Here is a 25,433-nt window from a genome sequence, read left to right as displayed (position 1 = left end):
CACTCGGTTGCCCAAGCTGGTCTTGAACTCCTGGGCTCAGGTGATCCTCCCACCTTGGCCTCCCATAGTACTGGGATTATGAAAACATTTCTTTTTTTTTTTTTTTTGGAAATGGTATCTCACTCTGTCGCCCAGGCTGGAGTGCAGTGGCACGATCTCAGCTCACTGCAGCCTCCACTTCCCAGGTTCAAGTGATTCTCCTGCCTCATCCTCCTGAGTAGCTGAGACTTCAGGCGCCACCATGCCTGTCTAATTTTTGTATTTCTCATGGAGACGGGGTTTTGCCGTGTTGGCCAGGTGGGTCTTGAACTCCTGACCTCAAGTGATCTGCCCGTCTCAGCCTCCTAAAGTGCTGGGATTACAGGTGTAAGCCACAGCGCCTGGCCTAAACTTTTTATTGTGAGAAAATTTCAAACCAATTCTAAGATCAGAAAATAATATGATGAATCCCGGGTACTCGTTATCTAGGTACAACTGTTATCAGCTGATAGCTGGTCTTGACCTTCATCCGTTAGTTCCCCTTACATCCGGGTTATTTTGAAGCCTGTCCCTGCCATCCTGTTATTTTCCTGTAGATTTTTAGTGTGTGGTTTGTTTGACTTCTTAAGCTTGAGGCATGACCTGCATGTAGCAAGCAGTGTGAAGCGCTGTTAGCATGTGTGAGTGGCTCAAAGATTTTTTTCATATGTGTTATGCCTGTGTGACCCCCGCCTGGGTCAAAGCCTGGGGAGTCGCTGTGCCCCGGAAGGCAGCGGGGCCCCTTTCCGTCGGTGCCTGCCTCCCTGTCAGCTACACCTGGGTCTGTTATCTGAGGACATGGTTCACTGGGTTTCACTTACTCCACACACAGTTAACAACGCTCCCTCTGTGCAGCTGCTGGGGTCACCAGTGAATAAGACCAAAACGGTAACTTTTAAACAGTTGTTTTTTTACAAACAGAGTTTTGCTCCTTTGGCCAGGCTGGAGTGCAATGGCATGATCATGGCTTACTGCAACCTGTGCCTCCTGGGCTCAAGTGATCCACCCACCTCAGCCTCCGAGGTACCTGGGACTGTAGGCACAAGTCATGCCTGACCATGCCAGCTCATTTTTTATTTATTTTTATTTTTTTGTAGAGATGGTGTCTTGCTGTGTTACCCAGGCTAGTCTCGAGTTTCTGGTCTCAAGTGATTTTCCAGCCTTGGTTTCCCGAAATGCTGGGATTACAGGCGTGAGCCACCATGCCCAGTTTAAATAGTAATCTGTAAAGAACAGCTAGCACTCTCATGAGTGTTCCATGTTGAGACTCTGTTCTCAGCACAGTGTAGACTGACTCATGTGATCCTCATAATAAGGCACAAAGAAGGGGCAGTTATTCGCACAGATGAGGAAAATGAGGCATAGAAAAGTTTGGTAACTTGCCCAAGGTCACACAGCTTGTTTGTAGCAGAATCCGGATAAGGCTTGTGCACTGAGGTGGCATTTGCAGCTTCCCTGAGAGGGCCCTCTGCACACATCATCTCTGATCGTCAGACAACCCTGCAGAGAGGTGGGAGGTGTTGTAAGCTCCATTCCTCCCCAAACTGGCATCACCCAGCAAGCTGGGATTCAGACCAAGGGTGCCAGACTCCAGAACCCGTGGTCTTGTCTCTGCACCTCAGTGCCCGTCCCCCACCATGGTCTGGCTTCCTTTCCTTTCTCCTCCAAGTCTCCTTCTCACTTTGCTACCATCTTTGCTCTGAGCAGCTGCTGACGACCCAGCGGGTGAGCTGCGCCCACATCTACAGTGCCCTAGACCCGACAGCCCGCAAGATCAACCTCGCCAAATTCACGCTTGGCAAGTGCTCCACTCTCATTGTGACTGACCTGGCCGCCCGAGGCCTGGACATCCCGCTGCTGGACAATGTCATCAACTACAGCTTCCCCGCCAAGGGCAAGCTCTTCCTGCACCGCGTGGGTAAGCAGCCCGTGGCTGGCCCTGGGGCAGGCAGGGGTGCCAGATCCTGGCAGAAGCCGAGGGTACAAGGCTTAACTCTTGACACTGCACATGGGGTGGCTGTGGGCTTTGTTTTAGAGACAGAGCCTTGCTATATTGCTTAAGCTGGTCTCAAACTCCCGATTGTGCCACTGCGATCCAGCCTGGGTGACGGAGCAAGATCTTGTCTCAAAAAAACCAAAAAAAAAAAACAACCCAATTATTCAGCTTGTGGTTTTTTTGACTTTACAATAGCACCCATACAGCTGTTCTATTTTTTTCTTTCAGTACAGTATTCAATAAGTCACATGAGATACTCAACACTGTATTTTAAAATCGGCTACGTGTGGGATGATTTTGCCCAAGGGTAGGCTAATGGAAGTATTTGGAGCATGCTCAAGGCAGGCTGGCTGAGCTGCGATGTTTAGTGGGTTAGGTGCCGTGCGTGTGTTTTTGACGGCTATTGGGTTTATTGAGACGCAGCCCTTCGTAAGTCACGGAACAGCTGTGGTCTCATTTCAGAGATCACTGTCCCCCATTGCTCTCTGATGACATGGCCGTCATTTTGGTGTGTGTCCATTCTTCTGATGTTTCTATTTTAAGTTGTGGTAAAGTAGACATAGCATGCAATTCAGCATTTTGCCATTTCCCAGTGTGCAGTGGAGTGGCATTGAGTCTGTTCACATTGTGCAACCGTCACCACCATCTGTCCCCAAAACTTTTTTTTTTTTTTTTTTGAGAGTCTTGCTTTGTACCCCAGGCTGGAGTGCAGCGGCGTGATCTCGGCTCACTGCAACCTTCACCTCCCAGGTTCCAGCTATTCTCTTGCATCAGCCTCCCGAGTAGCTGGGATTACAGGTGCTCGCCACCAGGCCCAGCTAATTTTTTGTGTTTTTAGTAGAGACAGGGGTTTCACCATGTTGGCCAAGGTGGTCTTGAACTCCTAACCTCAAGTGATGCGTCTGCCTCAGCCTCCCAAAGTGCTGTGATTACAGGCGTGAGCCACCATGCTTGGCCCCAGAACTTTTTCATCTTGCAAAATTGAAGCTCTATCCGTCAGACAAAATCTCCTTATTCCCCTCCCGCAGCCCCTGGTAACTGTTATTCTACTTTCTTTGCCTTCTTTTAATTCATGAGTGTCATGTGGTGGGTGCACTTCCCCCTTGTTGCTGTCTGCTGTCCCCTAGTTTCTGTTGCTGTGTGGAGAGCTGGTTCTGCATGTCCCTAGGGAGGTCCCCAGGACGCCCCCAAAGGGAATTTCTTGTGCCTCACAAGACCAACAGTGCCGGTCAGACAACCTCAAATGAAATCTCCAAATGTCATAACACCTTGTTTTCCCAAGATACAGAGACAGACCAAAATGTAATGATATGTAGTGATTTAGGTACTTCATGCAAAATTGCAATCATATTGGGTGTTCTTTTTTATAACTGGCTTTTTGTTTTTTTCTTTTTACATCACCATACATCACGAATGTTTTTCGTTTACTATGAAATGTCATTCTGTGATGGGTTGGCACATCTTTTCTGTAAGGGGCTAGACATGAAACGTTAGGCTTTGTGGACCATACTGTCTCTGTCATAACTGTTCATCTCTGCTGCTGTCGTGTGACTGCTGCCTATTCATTTACGTAGATAATATATAAACAAATGAGTGTGGCTGTGTTCCAATAAATCTTTATTTACACAGACAAGCAGGGGGCCGGGATCTCACTCTGTTGCTTGGGCTCTAGTGCAGTGGCATGATCATAGCTCACTGTAAGCTTGAACTCCCAGATTCAAGCCATCCTCCCAGCCCAGCCTCCCAAGTACTTAGGGCTACAGGCACACACCATCACATCTGGCTAATTTTCGTTTTTTGTAGACATGGGGTCTTGCTATTTTGCCCAGGCTGTTCTCGAACTCCTGGCCTCAAGTGATTCTCCCACCTCAGCCCCTCAAAGTGCTGTGATTACAGGCGTGAGCCACCAGCCTGGCCCTGTAGGCTGCAGTTTGCCCACTCTTTTCCTGAGCTGTTTAATTCCCACTGTGTGGCCATCAGCTAATTCACTTATCTAGTCCTCTATTCTTGAGACTTTAGTTTCCAACTTGGGGCTGTCCTAGTCAGGGCCACACTAAACCTCCTTGTGTGTGAATCTTTACATCTTTGCGGGGAATTCTCAAAAGTGGGGACACTGAAGAGTTTTGATCATGCTCATGAGCAGGGCCTTGCTGTATTTTTGCTAGTCTCCCAGAGCACTGTGTCAGCTCGGGCACACTCTCACAGATCAACCTAGGGACCGGGATTAAACCTCCCTGTGCGTAGGTGGGGACAGCAGCTGTGTGAGGTTCGAGGCTTGGCCAGGCTCACCCGCTCAGGGTCTGGCCTGTGGAACTCATGCTGGGTCCGGGTCCTTCTTTGCTTAATTAAGCTTGAACGTCTCCTTGCTGCAGGCCGTGTGGCTCGGGCTGGCCGAAGTGGCACAGCCTACTCCTTGGTGGCCCCTGATGAAATCCCCTACCTGCTGGATCTGCACCTGTTCCTGGGCCGCTCCCTCACCCTCGCCCGACCCCTCAAGGAGCCCTCAGGTGAGTGGAGGCTGGGTGGGGATAGGGGTCCCCATGGAGTTCATGGGCCCTGTTTTGGCTGTGGGAGGAGGTGGGGCTGGGTTTGACCTCAGCAGAAGATGATTCCTTTTATTTATTTTATTGTATTTTATTTGTTTTGTTTATTTTTTGAGACAGAGCCTCGCTCTGTTGCCCAGGCTGGGGTGCAGTGGTGCGATCTTGGCTCACAGCAACCTCTGCCTCCCAGGTTCAAGCCATTCTCTTGCCTCAGCCTCCCGAGTAGCTGGGACTATAGATGCCCGCCACCACACCTGGCAAATTTTTTATTGTATTTTCAGTAGAGACAAGGTTTCACCATGTTGGCCAGGCTGATCTCGAACTCCTGACCTCAAGTGATTCGCCCACCTCCCAAAGTGCTGGGATTACAGGTGTGAGTCACTGCGCCCGGCTGATTCCTTCTATTTTTTAACGAGACGGGGTCTTACTCTTGCTCAGGCTGGAGTGCAGTGGTGCGATCATGGCTCGCTGCAACTTCCAACTCCTGGGCTCAAGCAAGCCACTATGCCTGGCTAATCCCTCTATTTTAAACTCAGGATTTCCCACAACAATCCAGATTTCTGGTATCTACTGGGAAATGGTTGGATCTGGGTGCTAAGCTGTGGCACCCCCATTAGACAGGCTTCCTGGTCCCCTGCAGCCCCTGCCTGCCTCCCCTTCCTGTCAGTGTGGCCTGCCCAGCCCCTGCAGGCATCTAGTGTGTGACCCTATACTTGATGAGTTTTCAGGGGAGCGCAGCGGAGGGAAAGAGAGGCTGAGGCTCATTCAGACCAAGCCCACAGGACATTTTTAATTTATTTATTGAGACAGAGTTTCGCTCTTGTTGCCCAGGCTGGAGTGCAGTGGTGCAATCTTGGCTCACCACAACCTCCGCATCCTGGGTTCAAGCGATTCTCCTGCCTCAGCCTCCCGAGTAGCTGGGACTGCAGGCACACACCACCACGCCCAGCTAATTTTGTATTTTTAGTAGAGACAGGGTTTCACCATGTTGGCCACGCTGGTCTTGAACTTCTGATCTTAGGTGATCTGCCCGCCTCGGCCTCCCAAAGTGCTGGGATTACAGGCGTGAGCCACTGTGCCCAGCCGCCCACAGGACATTTCTGTATACATCCTAGAATGGGAATGCATGGGACAGACAATAGCAACCACCATGGCCTCCATCTGTGGGCCTCCAACTATGGGCCTCCACCTGCAGTCCTGCTGGTTCCCGGGCCCTGGACACATCTTGTCTCATTTGTCCATCTGTGCTAGAGGGAGGGCTGTCATCACCTCTGCTTCACAGATGAGAGAACGGCTCTGACAGGCCTACCCGCATGCACACAGCAGGGAGGTGGGGAGCTGAGATTCAGGGCCCCCCAGAGCCCCGAGACTCAAGCTCAGAGAGCTGAGGCAGCTTCCTCCGGACAGCCTAGCCAGTGGTCAGCAGAGAGCGCAGCCCTCAGAGCTCCGGGCCCCCTCTGCCTCGGCTGTTCACTCTTGGCTGCCAGTGGTGGTCTCTGTCCAGGCCACGGCCCCCTCAGGTGACCATGTGGCCCTGCAGTGTCCCAGCCCATGCCTGGAGGCAGCTGGAAAGCAGACACCATAGCAGAAAGTCTGGGGTCAGATGCAAGGGCACAGGAAAGGGCTGCGGGGCCTGGCCGGGGTGGGGGGCGGCCTGTGCAGTCACTGGAGGTGGAGGCCTCAGTCGGGCGCCACGCAGGGGTGAATTGGAAGGGGCGCCTAAAGGGCATTTCAAAGCATTTTCCTGGGGGCAAAGCTGAGAGTGCAAGGGCCAAGGGAGGGAGGTGCAAGCACAGCCCCACCTGGCAGCCCCAGGGGCCCAGTGACAGGTAGGAGCAGGAGGAAATGGACCCTGCGCCCAGGGCCTGCCCAGGGCCAGAGGCAGCACACAGCCCCGTACAGGCTCTACAGATCTGCAGCCTCCTGGGTTGAGAGCTGTGCATGGGCGTGGGAGGGGCAGAGGGAGGGAAGGAGCCTCCCCCAATGTCCAGGTAGAAACCACCCCCGGTGCAGTTAGCTTTTAGGGAGAGACATCCTGCATTTGCTCCAGAGCTAGCCGGGGGTCAGCAGGGCCCAGCACCTGCTTAATCTGGAGAGATGGGAAGAGGGCAGGCTCCTGACCCAGTGCAGGGTTCGGTTTCCGACCCTGACCCTTACCACGTGCCCCTTGGCAAATCTCTAAACCTCCAGGAGCCTCAGTTTCCTCCTCTCTAAAAGGGACTCATCAGGGCCTTTCTTGCAAGATTGGCCAAATGTTGGTAATTAACGCTGGGTGATGGGCCCATGAGGTCCATCATGCTCTTCCCTCAGCTTTTTGTTTTTCTTTTGTTGTTTTGCTTTTTTATTTTATTTTATTTTATTTTATTTTATTTTTTGAGAGGGGCTCACTCTGTCACCCAGGCTGGAGTATAGTGGCACGATCACAGCTCACTGCGCCCTTGACCTCCTAGGCTCAAGCAATCCTTCCACCTCAGCCTCTTGAGGAGCTGGGAATACAGGCAGGTGCCACCATGCCTGGATAATTTTTTAATTTTTTGTAGAGATGGGGTATCACTATGTTGCCCAGGCTGGTATTGAACTCCTGCACTCAAGCGATCCTCCTGCCTTGGCTTCCAAAGTGCTGGGGTTACAGGTGTGAGCCACCATGCTTGGCTTACTGTTGTATATATTTTGTAGTAAAAAGTTAGAACATGACGACAAAAGAAAACAGGTACTTTCCTCATAGGTTTGGTGTGAGGTAAAGGAGATGATGATGATGGACTCAGCACAGTGCTTACACATAGGAAGCCTCTGTCCCCGGCATCCTCTGCTCTTAACTGTTGCTGTTACTTATTACCATAAGTATCGCTGTTGTTAGTATGGACTCTGCCTAGATTGAATCCTGTCTCTACAACTGACTCATTTGACAGTCCTGGTAGTAATTGAACCTCACTGAGCCTCAGTTTTCTTATCTATAGAACAGGGTTGCTGTGGAAATTGAATTTCTAATGCTGGAGTCAGCAAAGTTGCTGTTGTTTGTTTTTTGTTTTTGTTTTTTTGTTTTTAAGAGAGACAAAGTCTTGTTCTGTCACCCAGGCTGGAGTGCGGTGGCACCATCACGGCTCACTGCAGCTGTGAGCTCCCAGGCTCAAGCGATCCTCCCTGAGTAGTTGAGAGACTACAGGGGCACACCACCATGCCCGGCTAATTTTAAAATTTATTGTAGACATGGAGTGTCACTACATTGCTCAGGCTGGTCTCCAATTCCTGGCCTCAAGTGATCCTCCTGCCTCAGCCTCCCGGAACTCTGAGATTATAGGCATGAGCCACCGCACCCGGTCAACAAAGTTTTTTTTTTTAGAGCCGGATAGTACATATTCTAGGCTCTGTGGGCCGTGTGATCCAGGGTGGCTCTTCAACCCTGGCCTTGTAGTGCAAAAACAGCTGGAGACCATGCGTAAGCGAGTAGTGAGCTGTGCTCCCGTAGAGCTATTTCCAGAAGCAGCAGGCAGCTGGCCGGCCGGCCGCAGTTTGTTGACCCCTGTCAGTGTATTCAAGTGTCTGGCTCTCTAGCTCCTCCCTGAGTGCTGGCGTTCTTTGCAGTGATTATTTTGTAGACATTTACCTGTGATTCGGGCCAGGGTGAGGCCCAAGAGTGGTGGTCGGGCAGTGGACAGGCGGGCCAGGCTGAAAGACCTCTGACAAGGTGCTGTGTGGGGTGCAGGTGTGGCCGGTGTGGATGGCATGCTGGGTCGGGTGCCACAGAGTGTGGTGGACGAGGAGGACAGTGGTCTGCAGAGCACCCTGGAGGCATCGCTGGAGCTACGGGGCCTGGCCCGTGTTGCTGATAACGCCCAGCAGCAGTATGTGCGCTCACGCCCGGCGCCCTCGCCTGAGTCCATCAAGAGGGCCAAGGAGATGGACCTTGTGGGGCTGGGCCTGCACCCCCTCTTCAGTGAGTCCTTCTACAAGGCAGGGGGTGGCAGGTGGGCCTTGCTGACCCCACCCACAGCCTCACACCTTGCTGCTTTCCTACCAGGCTCGCGTTTTGAGGAGGAGGAGCTGCAGCGGCTGAGGCTGGTGGACAGCATAAAGAACTACCGCTCCTGGGCGGTGAGTGGGGCCGGGTGGAGACCACGCTCTGAGTCCTGGCTCTGTGGAGCCCAGAGACAGATGGCCTGTGGCCTGGGGTCACACAGTGACAACAGTGGTGCCAGGACTCAGATTGCACTCCTGACCCCCAGCAGGACCCCAGCAGGGATTTTCATCTGAGCTTATAGCTTCTTAACCTGCAGCCTTGGCTCTGACAGCCTCTCTTGAGATGCACCTTGTTCTGGAACCATCCCTGCTGGCTCACAGCAGGTCCTATGGGGCAGCCATTCCCTGGCACTTACAGATGGCTCACAAGGGGAAGTGACATGCTTCTGGTCTGTTAGAGGCCTGAAGAGCTGGCTTTCCTGAGCTTCTTTCCCTCCTTCCCAACTGTTGACTCCCATTAGGCACCCCATCTTGTGCATATGGAAGGGGATGCACAAAAGGAAAGACTTACTGAGGAGTGAGTAAGCCTGCCAGCCAGCTAGGATCAGGAGAGGAGCTGGAGAGAGTGTCATGTTTAAGAGCACCGGTTTTGAAGTCAAATGGACTTGGGTTGACAAGCTATGGTTTTTCCTAGCATGTGACCATGGGCTGGTTACTCACCCTCTCTGGGTTTTTGTTTGTTTGTTTTTGAAACAGGGTCTTGCTTTGTCACCCAGGCTGGAGTGCAGTGGTGCAATCATGGCTCACTGCAGCCTTGACCTGGGCTCAAATGATCCTCCTATCTCAGCCTCCTGAGTAGCTGGGACTACAGGTGCATGCCACCACACCCAGCTAATTTTTTTTATTTTTTGTAGAGATGAGGTCATGTTGCCTAGGCTGGTCTCAGACCCCTGGGCTCAGGTGATCCTCTTGCCTCAGCCTCCCAAAGTGCTGAGATTACAGGTGTGAGCCACGGTGCCTGGCCTGGGTCTCTGTGTTTTTGTTTTGTTTTGTTTTTGAGATGGAGTCTCGCTCTGTTACCCAGGCTGGGGTGCAGTGGTGCAATCTCGGCTCACTGCAACCTCTGCCTTCTGGGTTCAAGTGATTCTCCTGCCTCAGCCTCCTAAGTAGCTGGGACTACAGGTGCCCACCACCACATCTAGCTAATTTTTGTATTTTTAGCAGAGATGGGGTTTCGCCGTTTTGGCCAGGCTAGTCTTGAACTCCTGACCTCAAGTGATCCACCCGCCTCAGCCTCCCCAAGTGCTGGGATTACAGGCATGAGCCACTGCGCCTGGCCTGGGTCTGTCTATCTAATTGTGAAGTGCAGATAATGGACACTGGGGAAGACTTGGGGAAGAACGCCCATAGGAAGCCCACCAAGTGGTAAGGGTGGGGTTAGGGGTAGGAGGCCAGTGGGCAAAGGACTGGGTGTCCCCTCCACAGACTATCTTTGAGATCAACGCCTCCAGCCGAGACCTGTGCAGCCAGGTGATGCGTGCCAAGCGGCAGAAGGACCGCAAGGCCATCGCCCGCTTCCAGCAGGGACAGCAGGGGCGGCAGGAGCAGCAGGAGCAGCAGGAGGGCCCAGTGGGCCCAGCCCCGAGCCGCCCAGCACTGCAGGAGAAGCAGCCTGAGAAGGAGGAGGAGGAGGAGGCGGGAGAGAGTGTGGAGGTACAGGTTCCACCCTGGGGACCCTGGACCTGGGGTATGGGGAAGGGGTGGCTAAGTCCCAGCAGCCCATGAGGCTGTCCTAGGATCTTTGAGCAGTGGATGGAGGTGGATGCAGTCAGCTTCCCATCTGCAGAGTCGGGGCATGGTTCTTGTCCACCATCCCTCGTTTAAAACTCTGGGGCCAGATCTTTAGCCTGAGGAGCTGTGCACGACATGACACCCTCAGTGGGGTCCGGGGCATCACCAGCCACCAAACATATCAGGGCTTCTGCAGTGAGACGTGTAGGTCTCCACTCGGAGGACCATGAAGTGTCCCATTCACCTGGTGGGTGGGTCCTGGGCCTGTGTGTCCCCCAGGATGTCCCTCTCTCATGTTTTGTTTGGACAGAGGGTTCAGTAGCCAAGAAGACCAGTTGGAGACCCCTGGCCTAGTCCACGTTGTTCAGAGCAGGCCAGGCACAGAGACAGCCAGGCAGGGCCGGCTGTCACACAGCCTGGGGCGCAGAGCTGGAATGGGGAGTTGGGTCTCCCCAGGCCGGCACTCTCCTCCTCACCCAGCTGTCCTGCCTCTGCTGGTCCCTGAGGCAGGGGTTGCGCTGTGTGTGCAGATGAGGAAACTGAGGGTCCCACAGGAGACACTGTCACGCAGCTAAGAAATGGCAAAATGAAGCTTTGAAAGTCCCTGAGAAGCCACTGGCCCCTCACTGTGGCCAGGCTGGTGGGTAGGGAGGCTGGGGGAAGTCCCCAGGGGGCAGCAGGCATGACACTGGGCCTTGGTCTGTGCTCTGCCAGGACATTTTCTCAGAGGTCGTGGGCCGGAAGCGGCAGCGGTCAGGACCCAACAGGGGAGCCAAGAGGCGGAGGGAGGAGGCCCGGCAGCGGGACCAGGAATTCTACATCCCCTACCGGCCCAAGGACTTTGACAGCGAGCGGGGGTGAGTGGCTGGCTGGGTCCTGGGTGGGGCAGGCGGGTCCGCTGGGTCCCATCAATCCAATTATGTCTCCCACTCTCCCTCTGCAGCCTGAGCATCAGCGGGGAAGGGGGAGCCTTTGAGCAGCAGGCAGCTGGCGCTGTCCTGGACTTGATGGGGGATGAAGCCCAGAACCTGACGAGGGGCCGGCAGCAGCTCAAGTGGTGAGTGATTGAGTGAGCCGCCCCTCCATGCTCGGGGTGAGTGACCGAGTGAGCTGCTCCTCCGTGCCTGGGGTGAGTGATCGAGTGAGCCGCCCCTCCCTCCATGCCTGGGGTGAGTGAGTGAGTGAGCCGCCCCTCCATGCCCGGGGTGAGTGAGCGAGTGAGCCGCCCCTCCAGGCCCAGGGTGAGTGAGAGAGTGAGCTGCCCCTCCATGCCAGCAGGCAGGGTGAGCTCCCTGAAGTCCTCACTCCCATCTGATCCTGCACAGCCCAGATTATGGCCTGGCTGTCCCCCATGTGACCACTCACAGCAGGTGTGATGGCCCCTGGCTGTGCTGTCCCCTTGATTTGATCACACACCACAGAGATCTTGACTCCGTCTATTCTTTTTGCTGGCAAGTCTTTCTAGACAGGGCTCAGGACCCATTCGTTCAGGACTCTAGCGTCTGGAGAATGTATGTGACTCAACCCAGGGTCACAGCTGGGTAGGGGGAGGGGATTGGAAACCCTCCAGGAGGCCCTTGTCCCTGAGCCAGGCCCCAGTGCTGGCGGCAGTCCTCTGACCTCCGCACTCCCTTTTGAGACCTGGACTGCAGGGAGAGGTGAGGAGGGATAGGGAAGAAGCCTTTATTGAGCGCCAACTGCATGCCAGACATGGCTGCACTGCTTTCCTTTAATGCTCCAACAACCTGACAAGAGGGTCGGGTGAGAAGACAGGCCCCGAGCGGCAGCCGGCACTCCAAGGGTTTCCCTCCACGGCAGCCGTCCCAACTCCCTCTCCTGCAGGGACCGTAAGAAGAAGCGGTTTGTGGGACAGTCAGGACAGGAAGACAAGAAGAAGATTAAGACAGAGAGCGGCCGCTACATCAGCAGCTCCTACAAGCGAGACCTGTATCCTGAGGGGCGTGGCTGGGGAGGGGCGGGGCCGAGGAGTTTCAGCAGGAGCAGCTTCAATTAAGTGGAACCTGGGGGCGGGGGCGGGGGCGGGGAGGAGGGGGCGGGGCTGAGCGGCTTCAGCAGCCGCATCTCCAATAGATGGGACCTGGTGCTGGGGGCGGGGCCGAGCAGCTTCAGCAGCAGCGTCTCCAACTAGTGGGACCTGTGCTGGGGGCGGGGCCCAGCAGCTTCAGCAGCAGCATCTCCAGTAAGTGGGGCCTGTGCTGGGGGCGGGCCCAGCAGCTTCAGCAGCAGCATCTCCAACTAGTGGGACCTGTGCTGGGGGCGGGGCCCAGCAGCTTCAGCAGCAGCATCTCCAGTAAGTGGGGCCTGTGCTGGGGGCGGGGCCGAGCAGCTTCAGCAGCAGCATCTCCAACTAGTGGGACCTGTGCTGGGGGCGGGGCCCAGCAGCTTCAGCAGCAGCATCTCCAGTAAGTGGGGCCTGTGCTGGGGGCGGGCCCAGCAGCTTCAGCAGCGGCATCTCCAATAAGTGGGACCTGGTGCTGGGGGCGGGGCCGAGCAGCTTCAGCAACAGCATCTCCAATAAGTGGGACCTGTGTGCTGGGGGCGGGGCCGAGCAGCTTCAGCTGCGGCTGGGATAACGGAACTCTGTCTGCTGGGGCAGTGTGGGGAGGAGCCTTCTCCCATCCCAGGGGCTTCACGCAGCTTCCTTAACGAGGTTTCCCAGCTATCAGAAGTGGAAACAAAAACAGAAAATTGATGATCGTGACTCGGACGAAGAAGGGGCATCTGACCGGCGAGGCCCGGAGCGAAGAGGTGGGAAGCGAGACCGTGGCCGAGGTGAGAGCCAGGGTGGGGAGTGTGGGTGCACAGGTAGGCAGAGCAGTTATGGTCAGATTAGGGTAACGCTGAGGCACAGGTGCAGGGGCTACTGCAGAGCCCCAGAGCTGGGTGTGTTGGGGTATGCTGCCAAAACCCTGGGTCCCTCCATGATCCCCCCCCACCCAACCCCCACACCCACAGGTTCCCCCTTCCTACTGTCCCAGCCTCTGATGGTCACGAGCACCGCCTGACAGGCGCTGGGAAGCGCCATGCCCCTCAGGTGCCTTGTCCCCGACCCCCTTCCACTTCACAGATGAAGCTACAGGGATAACTTCTGGTAGATGCCCTGTTCACCTAATTAAGCCGATTGTGTAAAATCCTAGAGAACTCGGGAGGTGGAACCTTGTGCGAATGCAGGCCATTTTCACCTGCAAAAATGGCATTTGCATGTGGTTCGACCTGACAGTGAGCATGAATTGATTCCCTGTGGCATCCTTAGGAGTGACATTCTTTTTAGCAATGCTGTGGGGAAGTTCATGTCACCAAAGACGCGGTCAGAAGCAGCTTTGGTTCTGGGAGGAGGCGATCACAGGGGATGTTGAGGAAGATACTTCCTTGAAATGTGGGTTGGCAAGTGGTACATTTGGTCATCTGAGGACTTGGACCTCTTTGATCTGGCCTGGGTCCCTCAGCCAGTAACAAGCTAAGGTGGATTTGAAGCCGGCTCTGTCTGCCAGAGCCTGTGCTTAAGGGCTGTTATCAGGGAGGGGCTCCCGCTTGCTGGGTGCAGGCAGGCTCTGTCCTGGAAGGCCACACATGACCTGGGAGGCAAGGTGACTGCGAATACCCATTTTACAGGCCAGGAAACAGGTGCCTTATGAGGGCTATGACTGAACCTGGGTCACCCAGCTGCCCAAGGCTCCCACCTGGAGTCTTCCCTGGGGAGAGGGGAGTTTGGGACCATGTCTTGGGTCTCTCTCAGATGGCCTTAGCCCCTGCTTATGTCCCTCCACCTCCTGGGGCTGGTCACTGCCTCCCCTGGGTGTCTCTGTGAGCCTGCGTGCATTTGCCTGGGCCTGTTCTCTGTGGCTCCTCCCTCTCCAGCTCTCCCATCTGTGGGAGTGTCTCCTTGTCAGCATGGCTGGGTGGGGACCACCCACACCTCACTTCTCAGCCTGTTTTTACCTGGGTGAAACAGCAGCTTCTGCTGCGAGCATTGCCGTGCAGTGGGCGTGCAGGGGCTGGGGAGACGGGGGCGACCTGTGGGCTTTGGGAAAAAGCAGCTGTTCTTCCTTTGCTGTCCTCATTGGAGGTGATAGGTCCTGCGAGGCACCCTGGCTCCATTGGAGACAGCTGGGACCACCTTAATGGTCATCCCTCTAGGAGCCCTGGGGAGGCTGCTGTTATGAATGGGGAAGAGGAGGAGGAGGACACAGGGCTTAGTGGGAGCCAGGGAGGGTGGTGCTTGCCTCCTGGAGAACTAGAAGAATGGACTACCTGATGCCCACCTGTGGGGCTGGGGCAGGGTCGCTGACCTCTGCTGCTGCTTTGCTGTGTGATCTCAGATAAGTCCCTCTCCCTCTCTGGCCTTCTTTGATTCCACTCCCACCAAAAGGAAGGTTCATCTACATTCTTTTTTCACCTAACAAGCCTAGAGCATGGTGTCCATGGAGACAGAGGCTGAGGTCTGTATCGGTTACTATGGGGGGCCTCAGAGCCTGGCGTGCCGTAGGTGTGCTGTGGAGACATATACTCCTTGGTTGGAGAATTTTTAATAGTAACAGTCATGCCCAAAAGGCTCCCACTATGGGACAGGCCTTGAAATTCTGACCACTTTACACCATGGAAATGCATTTACTCTTCACCCATGAGGGAGGTGCTGTGATTTATAATTCACAGATGGGGAAACTGAGGCACAGAGCCATTAACTTCTTGCCCACGGTCCAAGAGGTCACAGCTGGGATTTGAACCCCAGCGGTTCTGGCCCCGTGTTATTGACCACTCCATGAGGCTGCCTAAAACTTTATTAGCCACCTACTGTGTACAGACACTGGGCCACAGCAATAAGCACAGAACAGGAGTAGGGGCAGGGGAGGAGTCTGCAAGCTTCTGGGAGGAGGGGATCTTGGGAGTGATCCCAACAGCTGAGCTCCCTGAATCCCTGTCCCAGCAGGTGCATCCCGGCCCCACGCCCCAGGCACCCCTGCAGGCCAAGTCCGCCCGGAACTCAAGACCAAGCAGCAGATCCTGAAGCAGCGGCGCCGGGCCCAGAAGCTGCGCTTCCTGCAGCGTGGTGGCCTCAAGCAGCTCTCTGCCCGCAACCGTCGCCGCGTCCAGGAGCTGCAGCAGGGCGCCTTCGGCCGGGGTGCCCGCTCCAAGAAGGGCAAGATGCGGAAGAGGATGTGAGGACCAGGACCCAGCCCCGTGGCTCCTTGATTGGCCTTAGGGTGGGCATCAGCAGACGTTCCCGTGCACCACTGTGTGCCTGGCCCTGTGCTGGGCACTGGGGGCACTCCCTGCAGGAGCCATCATCTGTGAAAAGGAGCACTGTATGGCCACAGAAGGGCAGCAGCTGCGTCAACCTAAGACAGAGACATTTGAACAGGGCCTTGAAGGGTGTGCAGGAGATCGCCAGCAAAGCCAGGCAGGCCAAGACTTGAGTTGGCAACTCAGCTGCTGCTGCTTCCATGTGTTCTGGGTTCAGAGGTCATGGCTGCACCGGTCAGAGCCCTGAGTGCCTCAGGGTTTGGCAATGGAATTTTTAATGTAATAAATCTTTATTGAGCACTGCTGGTGGCCAGGAGTGCGGTCTACTTGGGGAACTGGAATGGAGAGACCCAGGTACTAAAATCCCAGCTAACGTGGCAGAGGAGTTGCGGGTCTCCTGAGGGTGAGTTCTGCTGCCTTGTCCATTTAGCGATGAGGAAAGTGAAGCTCAGAGCACAAACCAGGTGCCAGAGGCGGGAGTTGGTCCCCCTTCCTCCCACTGGACATGGTTGCAGCTGGGAGTGGGCTGGGGGAGGGGAACAGGATGCCCAGCCCAGGGGGCAAGGACACAGCTGCTCCCCTCTGGCTATGAAGAGGTTAACGCGGCCCCTCCATACCTGGAGGTCAGAACCTGGCCTGTCCTCTGTCTTCTTGCCACCCACCCCCTGTTTGAGGTTCTGAGAAGGTCAAGGGCAGCCCCAGCAGCTGGATTCTCAGGCTGGGCCCCTCACCTGGCAGAGTCCATAGTGGAGGGGGCCTTGGTGATCTCTCATCTAGCATGGACCCTGTTCTGAGACCTGACAAAGAGTTTTTTTTCATGCCCCAACCACCCTGGCAGGGAGGGCCTGGTCTGATCTCATTTTAGAGGCAGTTGCCCCACACATAGCCCCTTGACCTTCCCATCACCTCCTCATCAGGGCCTGCATTTATGGAGTGCTTGCTATGTGCCCCTCATGGCAGGCCCACAGCACTCTGAACAGGCACAGCCCTCCCATCTTCCCAATGAGGAAACGGATTCAGGAAGAGCCACTCAGTCCACACCCCATTGGAAATGTGGGCCCTCCTATCTCAGGGTCTCTCAGGGGTTCCCTCTCCCGCTGCTCACCTGTGTCAGGGCTAGGAGGCAGGGGCTGCAGGCTCAGCCTGACCCAGGCCGGCCAGCATGGCGGAGAGGTCCTGCATGAACAGCTTCACCTGGGGGGACCCAACACGAAGTCACATCCCAGCCCCAGAGTCACTGTCCAGCCCCCACCCCTCAACACGCGGGGGAGGCCGAAAGGCAGGGCGGGGACTGGAGATTCCCTCATTAAAAGAACAGTGATGATGGTGGTTCCCAGAGGTGGTGACTGAGATCCTAAACCGTTCTGGGTTTTGAAAGCCTCAGGCCAACCTTCCCAACTGCTGCGTGAGCAGACACCTTCACAGCTTCCTCGCTGCTGTCACCTGCACTATCCAATTAGTATTTTCATTTACATCAATCAGCTTTATTTTCTTGTAACTGGATCAGTCATATTCATTGGTTTGTGACCTACTCTTATCTCCGTGGGTGGCTCTCCTTTTGTTTTAATTAACTTCTTTATGAATATGAACTTAATAAATACCATGGATCCATTGTAAAAACTAGAACTTGAGGGTAAACTTACAACCATCTGTGGGCTCCCCCTCATATTCATCACCGTATCAACAGCTGAGAAGGAAACTTTTTATCTCCACCAAAAATGGAAAAAAATAGTTACCCCTTGTCATAACTAGGGGGCAACTGGAAAAATAATGAAAATGCAATGAACAAATGAAGCTGTTACTGAATTCTGGCAGCCGCAGGACAGTGTGAGTCCCAGGCCCGGAGGCCAGGGAGTGTTAGGGGAGGTGGGAAAAGGCATAATGTCCCTCCATGGAGCCTTTCTCCTTGACGGGCAGAGAGTTGATTTTGAAAAGAGATGGTCTGGTCCTAGTGCAGTGGTGTTTACAACTAATTAATTACAACTGGTTACAGATTTTGTTTCTTCTTAATTTCCACTACTCCAGTTGGACTAAAAGAAAAGGCACTGACTTTTGCCTGTTTACATCAAGCCTGTGTTTCTGCTAGTCTCATGTGCCACAAGGTAACAGGCCAGGCTTGGAAGAACAGTGGCATCGATGCATCCAACCAACTAGGAGGGGCGAAGCAGATTCCCAGGACCCAGATCTTGGCATTCGGTTGGAATCCTGGCCATTGGGCAGAACAGGAATGGGAATCGGTTGGGGAAAAGGTGGGATGCCTCCCTTTGTAGCAGGACGAGCCGTAGACAAAACTCCTCAGACACCGGATTAAAGAAGGAAGAGTTTTTTTATTCGGCTGGGAGCATTGGCAGACTCGTGTCTTAAGAGCCGAGCTCCCAGCCGAATAAAAACCTCTTCCTTCTTTAATCCGGTGTCTGAGGAGTTTTGTCTGCGGCTCATCCTGCTACACCTTTACTTTGCCTCCAGTTCTCAAAGGGGCCATGCTTTGGGTATACCCACTAGAAACAAAAGAAGTGTTTGAAGTCTGAAATCTCCCTCCATTGTAAACCTATGTCACGCTGGGTGTGGTGGCTCACACTTGTAATCCTAGCACTTTGGGAGGCTGAGGCGGGAGGATAACTTGAGGTTGGGATTTCAAGACCAGCCTGGCCAACCTGGTGAAACCCTAGCTCTACTAAAAATACAAAATTAGCCGGGTGTCGTGGTGTGTGCCTGTAATCCCAACTACTCGAGAGGCTGAGGCAGGAGAATCGCCAGGAGGCAGAGGTTGCAGTGAGCCAAGATCGTGTCACTGCACTCCAGCCTAGGTGACAGAACTAGACTCTGTCTCAAAAAAAAAAAAAAAAAAAAAAGCCTATGACACATTCTACACCACACAACTCAGCCTAACCCCACCCTCACCCTCCCTGCGGAAGCTGAGGCCTCTCTGTGCAGGAAGCAGGGAGACAGAGGGCCAGAGATTAATGAAGAGCGAGTCTGGACCTCATGATTTTTTACAGGTGTTGACATGTGTGGGCTGTTGGATCCTGCGAGAAAAGAGGGACTCAGCACAAACCCTGGCCTTCCTGGTAGAGGGAGGGCATTGAGACCAGCCACTTTTTTTTTCTTTTTGAGATGGAGTCTAGCTTTGTCGCAGAGAGGGGCATGGCTTTCTTCTGGCCACTGTCAGAGCCAAGATGCACCGAGGAATCCATCCTAGACCAGGTGCCTGCCCGACAATCGAGCCACGGCTGGGGCAAGGGCTCTGACCTTAGAGGGCCATGCTTAACCCAGAGAAGGTGTCACTAACTGTGGGGTTTTAGGTACCTCATTTTTCCAAAGAGGGAGTGTTTGGGGGCTGGAGGTGCCATAAAGAGGGGCCCTCACGTGCTCTAGCTGTCCCTCCGTGTCCTCGATGTCCAGGGTGGGAGGCTGCCCCTGATGCTGGCACACTAGCTGGAACAGGTTGAGCACAGCCATCCTGCTGCGTCCCAGGAGCAGAGTCTTCTCCGCTGCTGTGTTCTGAATCTGAATCCACTTGGATTCCTGGAGAACACCCGCCCCACTCCCAATTATGGCAACTGGGCCAAGGCGGGCTGCCCCCTCTTCCCAGCCACTTTTTTTTTTTTCTTTTTGAGATAGCTTTGTCGCCCAGGCTGGAGTGCAGTGGCCTGATCTCAGCTCACTGCAACCGCCGGCTCCCAGAACCTAGCGATTCTCCTCCTTCAGCCTCCCGAGTAGCTGGGAGTACAGGCGCCCGCCAGTGGACCTGGCTAATTTTTGTATTTTTAGTAGAGACAGGGTTTCACCATGTTGGCCAGGCTGGTCTCGAACTCATGACCTGAGGTGATCCGCCCCTCTCGGCCTCCCAAAGTGTTGGGATTACAGGCATGAGCCACCGCGCCCGGCATTCTTCCCATCCACCTCTGCCAGTCAGGCAGTCAGGTGCTCTCGGGAGTGGGGTGCAGGAGCCTTGTGCCGGCGGATGGGGCGGGGCCTCATGCCCGAAACGGCTCGGTGATGCCTGAGATTCCCCTCCTTAGTGCAGCGGACCCTCTGGGGTAAGCATTGCCCCATCTGTCCTCATCAGCCCTGGCGTTCCTCCCCGCCCGGCTGTGGAAGCCTGGGGTCCGGAGCGCCCCCCACCTAGGGCGGGTCGTACCCACTGCAGCGTACGCTCCCTGGCAGCCTCCAGGCGCTCCTGCAGCTGTGCCCGCCGCTGGCCCTGTGCGAGCACCTCGTCCGGCCAGGCGTCCCGCAGCTGCTGCATCCGCGCTCGCGCCGCCTCCAGCTCCGCGAGCTGCTCGCGCTCCCTGAGCCTCAGCGCCGCCTGCGTCTCGGCCAGGCCGTCGAAGCGCGCCACCAGCTCCGGAACCTCTTGGAACTAGAGTCGGGGGCGGGGAAGGGACTCACATGGGCCTGCAGTGCCTTACCCTCTCCATCCCACCTGGCCGCCGGCGTTCCTTATTATTGGAATAATCTTTCTGGAAAGTGACTTAAATGTCAACCTCCATTTGTTAGAGACAAGGTCTCGCTCTGTCACCTGGGCTGGAGTGCAGTGGCGCGATCATAGCTCACCGTCATCTTGAACTCCTGGGCTCAAGCGATCCTCCCATCTCCGCTCCAAAGTAGCTGGGACTATAGTCACACGCCACCACGCCCGGCTAATTTTTTGTAGAGACAGGTGTCACTCTATGTTACCCAGACTGGTCTCGAACTCCTGGCTTCAAGCAATCCTCCCGCCTTGGCCCCCCAAAGTGTTGGGATTACAGGCGTGAGCCACCGCGCCCGGCCAGAGTTAGCTTTCTGAATCTTCAGTTCTCCTATCTGTAAAATGGGGTGGACAGTTGACAATAACAGGACTTACTTCACTGGACTTTGGGGAGGATTCAAGAACAAAGCGTGGGCGGTGGCTCACACCTGTAATCCCAGCACTTTGGGAGCCGAGGTGGCAGGATCGCTTGAGCCCAGGAGTTCGAAACCAGCCTGGGCAACATAGAGAGACCACCGTCTCTACTAAAAATAATAATTAAAAAAATAGCTAGGCGTGGTGGCGTGCGCCTGTGGTCCCAGCTACTTGGGAGGCAGAGGCAGGAGGATCCCTTGAGCCCAGGAAGTCGAGGCTGCAGTGAGCCGTGATCGCGCCAATGCACTCCAGCCTGGTGACAAAGCGAGACACTGTCTCAAAAAACCTCCAAAACTAACGACCACAAAAACCAAAGCGTATCCCTTGCTTACAGTGAGCGCTCCATAAGTGATAGTTCTCGGCATGCATGCCAAGATCTCCAGTAGTTCAGCGCACCAGTAGTTCGCCGGTCCGAAGCCGTCCCTGAGACACTCAGCGCCACGCGGTGGCGCCGAGCTCCCAGCCTCCTGCCCCGGACTCACCCCGGGCAGCAGCTCCAGCGCTTGCTCCAGCAGGCGAGCGCAGGGCTCCAGGCGCTTAAGCCGGCGCTGCAGCCGCGCGTGTTCCCGCCGTAGCTCCTGGAGCTGGGTCCACAGACGCAGCGCCTCCACCTCCCGACGGCCCGCCTGGTGCCTCTCCTCCGCCGCCCTCCGCAGCGCGCGATTGCGCCGGGCCTCGGAGTCCTGGGGAGTACGGTGGGGAGAAGACGACCTTCAGGACTCAGGAGCTGGCGGGGAGTTCGGCACCTCCATCCTGCCCTGACATTCGCTCGCAAAACCAGGGGCGGCCAGCAGGCCTGGCTCGGAAGCTGGCTCTTCACCCCACTCCCCCGCCCGCTTTTTTTTTTTTTAATCGGTTGCTTCAGGCAGTGCGTGTGTGTTTCCCGCCGTTTCCTTTTGCATGACGAAAACCACTTCTTTTCTTTTTGTTACCTGCCGGGCCCCTATAGGGGTGTGAGCTGCTACCCATAGGCCCCGCCTCCTCCCCAGGAGGCTCCACCTACCCGCAAAAACTTGTCAAAGCGGATGAACGATCCCTTTAGCTCCCGCTCCTTTTGTTCCAGCTGTTCCCAACGCTGTTTCAGGGCTGCCGTCTTGGTGCGGAACACCTGGGGGTGAGGAGTGGGTTGTCTGTGTGGGTTCGGGGGTCCGGGTCCTCCCATGCTGTCAGGTTCACACCTAACCCCTTCCACCTGTCGTCCCTGATCTGTGGCTGCTCCCTGCTCAACCCATCCGGGGCTCCCATCACCCAGGGATGAAGCCCAAACACCCTCCTCCAGCCCTCGAATGCCAGTGTCCCTGCCCTTCCCTCAGGCCTCATCTTACCCTCTGTCCTCCCATACTCTGTCTTCCAGCCACTCAACCACCTGTGTTTGGTTCTTGCCTTCCAACCAGTCTTTGTGTGTGGTTTTCCTCTGCCTGTTTTTCCTTCCTCATCTCTTTCACCTTTGCTGGATAAGCCGACTTGCCCTTCAGCAATCCCCAAGACATCACTTCCTCCAGGAAGCCCTCCTTGACCACCCCCATGGGGAGGTAGGGACTTCTGGGCTTCCACAGCCCCTGCCCAGTGCTTCTTCCCTGTAGCAGTCACCACCTGAATACTTATCTGTTTTCCTCTCTAGACTGTGAGCCCCACAAGGCCAGGGACCATCGTAAGACCTCCAGGGCTTAATGCAGTGCCCAGCACATGCTCAATGCACACAAATTTATTTGCACCAACAACTGGTCTCATTTGATCCCCATTTGACGATGAGGAAATCAAGGCTTGGAGTGGTGAAATGACTTGTCTCAGACCTTGTCACTAATAAATTGGCTCCATCACTTCCCATCCACCAGCTCACCACCTCGTTACAGTAGTGGGGGCTCACCTCCTTCTGGGCCTGCAGGGCCTGGTCTGCATCTACCAGCTCTTGCCTCTTCTCCAGGAGACGCAGCACTGGTGGGACATAATCCTCAGCCTGCTCTGGCAGCTTTCTGAAGAGGCTCAAGTAGGAGGTGGGGGTGAAGGAAGCATGTTTCAGGGCCCCACATCTCACCACTGTGTCTGGAGTGCCCCATTAGCCACCTGCTGGCTGTTTAATTTTTTTTTTTTTTTTTTTTTTTTTTTTGAGACTTGTTTTTGGGTCTTGCTTTGTCACCCAGGCTGGAGTGCAGTGGTCTAATCATCATAGCTCACTCCTGGGCTTAAGCGATCCTCCCATCTTGTCTCTTGAGTAGCTGGGACTGCAGGCATGTGCCACCACACCCGGCTAATTTTTATTTTTTTATTTTTGTAAAGATGAGGTCTTGTTTTATTGCCCAGGCTGGTCTTGAACTCGTGGACTCAAGCAATCCTCCTGCCTCAGCCTCCCAAAGTGTTGGGATTACAGGCATAAGCCACCACATCTGGTTGAATTATTATTATTATTATTATTATATAGTTTTTGAGATGGAGTCTTGCTCTGTCATTCAGGTTGGAGTGCAGTGGCACGATCTTGGCTCACTGCAACCTCCCGCCTTCCAGGTTCAAGCAGTTCTCCTGCCTCAGCCTCCCAAGTAGCTGGGATTACAGGCGCACGCCACCATGCCCAGTTAATTTTTGTATTTTTAGTAGAGACAGGGTTTCACCATGTTGGCTAGGCTGGTCTCGAAATCCTGACCTCATGTGATCTACCAACCTTGGCATCCCAAAGTGCTGGGATTACAGGTGTGAGCCACCGCACCTGGTTGAATTCTTTATTCATTGAACAAATTGTCCTGAGCACCTACTCTGGGCCAGGCACCCTTGTAGGCACTGGGGGTGCAGCTGTAAACAGGACAGACAAAAATCCCTGTTCCCTCGTGAGCTTGCATTGTTCTGGGAGCCACAGAAAATCAAGCTAATAAATAATAATAATAATAATAATAATAATAAATGCCAGGACATGGTAGGCACTGAGATGAAAAATTAAGTGGACTAAAGGAATCTTTCAACACAGAGGAGGTGGCATCTGAGCAGAGACCTGGAGGAGAAGAGGGAGCAAGCCACGTGGACATCTCCAGGGAACAGATTCTAGGACCCTGGTGTGGCTAGCGTGGCTGCAGAGGAGGGAGGGAGGAGGAAAAAGATGGGAATTGGGAGCAGGGAGGAGCTGAGAATCCAACTGCGGTGGGCCATGGTGAGTGGAGACTTTGGCCTTGACTCTAAGTGAAGTGGGAGCGGAGGGAGTGTTTTGGGCAGAGGAGGGGCCCTTCTGGCTGCTTTGAGGAGCAAGGACAGTGGGCAGCTGCGGGAGACCAGTGGTGGGGCCACGGGATATTCCAGAGATAGTGTGGTTCCGAGCAGGGCAGCAGTGGCAGGAGGTGAGAGCAGAACTGATGGAGTGGGGAGGGGAGTGAGAAAGGGGTCAGAGGTGACCCCAGGAGCCGGAAGGATGTTACTGCCAGGGCAGGCCGCAGGAGAGCAGGTCGGGTGGCGGAGACCAGCTCCCTACTACGGCCAAGCCCGAGATGCCTGAGACCTCTGCAGGGAGAGGCCCAGGAGGCAGTGGGGTTCTGGAGTCCAGCGCCCCCGGAGAAAGGGAGAGCAGAAAGAATGACTAATGTGTAATCAGCAAGGCTTTCCCAGCCATGGTCCAGGAGAAAACCCCCCTCCCCATTTTACAGATGCTGATACTGAGGTTGGGACTTGAGGCCATGCTGCTGAACATGAAGGAGACACAGAACAAGCTTCCTCTGTTCCTCCTGAAAATGCAGTTTTGGGGGTGGATTGGGGAGCAGGATTTCACAGAATAATTCCTTCCCAGCTTGGTTTGAATGATTTAATCTCAGCCGGATGTCAGCTAGGGGTGGGGGATCAGGAACGATCCCTGAGACCATGGTGATGCCTCGGTTTCTCTCTGAGCCTCAGTTTCCTCCTCTGTGAAGTGGGGACAATAACCCCCACTATGATCTGCCCAAAGCCAGGACCCAGGAGGTGAGGAAGAAGGGATGGGCCAGCCCACGCATTCCCGCCCTCCTTCTAGCCCTCCCTCCCTCTACGTCCCACTCACGTAGACAGTTTCTCTTGCAAAGCCAGTCGGAAATATTCCTCCCAGGGCACCGCCATCCTTCTGGCAGTTGCCCCAGCTTTCTTTCCACTAGCTGGAGTTTCGCACAAGCTTAGGAGACCCTGGGGGTTCTGTGGAGCGTGGTGTGGAAGCCTGCTCAGCTCGGCCCAGAAGGCAGCCACCAGCAGGCTCTGGTTGCCTGGCAACCGACCACACAACATTCCATCGCCTAGCTGCCGCCTGGAGGGAGAGGGAGGGGCCTGCGAGGAAAGGAGCACCTCTGCCCCTCCTGGAGAGGCCTGTAACACCCCATCAAATCGGGGGTGCAATGGAGAGGATGGGGCTCCCTTGGCCAAGAAATTGCCTCTCTTAGTGCCCCACGTTTGGCCAAGCCTCTTCCTGGCTGGGTGGGATAGCCTCACTATCTGGGCCACGCTTGTGTGTACTCAGTTAATGGCTCGAAAGAATAATTACTGGGCACACACTGCTAGCCAGGCCCTGGGTGGAGTCATTCACTCCCAGCCCTTTGAGGCGCCACTCCCTGTCCTGGTGATGGGGCTCCTCTGGCTATTTCTCAGGGAACCCCCAGCCTGGTTAGGGAAAGGGAGACCATCAGGACCTCCTAGTGGAGACCAGCTTAGAAGGGATGGTCTGGACTTGGGGGCTGGGGTGATGGGAGAAGCTGAGATAGTTTGGGCATTTATTTATTTGACATGGAGTTTCGCTCTGTCACCCAGGCTGGAGTGCAGAGGCTCGATCTCGGCTCACTGCAACCTCTGCCTCCCAGGTTCAAGTGATTCTCGTGCCTCAGCCTCCCGAGTAGCTGGGATTACAGGTGAACTCCACCAGGCTTGACTAATTTTTGTATTTTTATTAGAGATGGGCTTTCACCATGTTGGTCAGGCTGGTCTTGAAATCCTGACCTCAAGTGAGCCACCTGCCTTGGCCTCCCAAAGTGCTGGGATTACAGGCGTG

The 25,433-nt window shown here is 55.0% G+C and overlaps 2 protein-coding genes across 8 annotated transcripts in view; one reads left to right on the top strand and one right to left on the bottom strand.

The window, feature by feature from the left end:
- DDX54 (DEAD-box helicase 54) overlaps positions 1-15,870 on the top strand; it is a 27,050-nt gene extending 11,180 nt beyond the window's left edge. The window contains exons 11-20 of one of the 4 annotated variants that reach the window (XM_003832440.7): positions 1,726-1,936; positions 4,387-4,521; positions 8,261-8,491; positions 8,576-8,649; positions 10,000-10,227; positions 11,020-11,162; positions 11,249-11,362; positions 12,148-12,252; positions 12,986-13,098; positions 15,254-15,870. In XM_003832440.7, the coding sequence (XP_003832488.2) occupies positions 1,726-1,936; positions 4,387-4,521; positions 8,261-8,491; positions 8,576-8,649; positions 10,000-10,227; positions 11,020-11,162; positions 11,249-11,362; positions 12,148-12,252; positions 12,986-13,098; positions 15,254-15,486 (1,587 nt within the window). In that variant the 3' untranslated portion in view covers positions 15,487-15,870. Of the gene's footprint in view, positions 1-1,725; positions 1,937-4,386; positions 4,522-8,260; positions 8,492-8,575; positions 8,650-9,999; positions 10,228-11,019; positions 11,163-11,248; positions 11,363-12,147; positions 12,253-12,985; positions 13,099-15,250 lie in introns of all 4 variants that reach the window. The other 3 variants (XM_008957837.5, XM_055096207.2, XM_034934573.3) reach the window with 3 other exon arrangements.
- On the bottom strand, positions 15,499-25,433 carry CFAP73 (cilia and flagella associated protein 73). 4 transcript variants are annotated; one of them, XM_034934581.3, is made up of 8 exons: positions 24,462-25,423; positions 22,320-22,425; positions 21,456-21,560; positions 20,935-21,135; positions 19,709-19,930; positions 18,874-19,092; positions 16,673-16,761; positions 15,499-15,662 (listed from the first exon to the last, which is right to left on the bottom strand). In XM_034934581.3, the coding sequence occupies exons 1-7, from the start codon at positions 24,677-24,679 to the stop codon at positions 16,684-16,686; spliced, it is 1,149 nt and encodes a 382-aa protein (XP_034790472.1). In that variant the 5' UTR covers positions 24,680-25,423; the 3' UTR covers positions 15,499-15,662; positions 16,673-16,683. The 4 variants fall into 4 exon arrangements, with proteins under 4 accessions (XP_034790472.1, XP_034790473.1, XP_034790475.1 ...); XM_034934582.3 differs by having other exon boundaries at positions 18,934-19,092; positions 24,462-25,419; XM_034934584.3 differs by lacking the exon at positions 18,874-19,092 and having other exon boundaries at positions 24,462-25,422.

This window comes from Pan paniscus, chromosome 10 (assembly GCF_029289425.2).
Source record: "Pan paniscus chromosome 10, NHGRI_mPanPan1-v2.0_pri, whole genome shotgun sequence".
In the NCBI taxonomy this organism is placed as follows: domain Eukaryota; kingdom Metazoa; phylum Chordata; class Mammalia; order Primates; family Hominidae; genus Pan; species Pan paniscus.
The sequence above is the reverse complement of the archived record's forward strand: the minus strand, read 5'-3'. Positions and strand labels throughout refer to the sequence as shown.

Excerpts from the sequence above, each read along its gene's own strand:
- CFAP73 (XM_034934581.3), bottom strand. The coding sequence starts at position 24,679 with ATGTTGTGTGGTCGGTTGCCAGGCAACCAGAGCCTGCTGGTGGCTGCC. Across the intron at positions 21,561-22,319 it reads CCCTGCAGGCCCAGAAGGAG|GTGTTCCGCACCAAGACGGC; the intron begins GTGAGCCCCCAC and ends CCTCACCCCCAG. Across the intron at positions 16,762-18,873 it reads TCCCTCTTTGGAAAAATGAG|GTGAAGCTGTTCATGCAGGA; the intron begins GTACCTAAAACC and ends GGGTCCCCCCAG.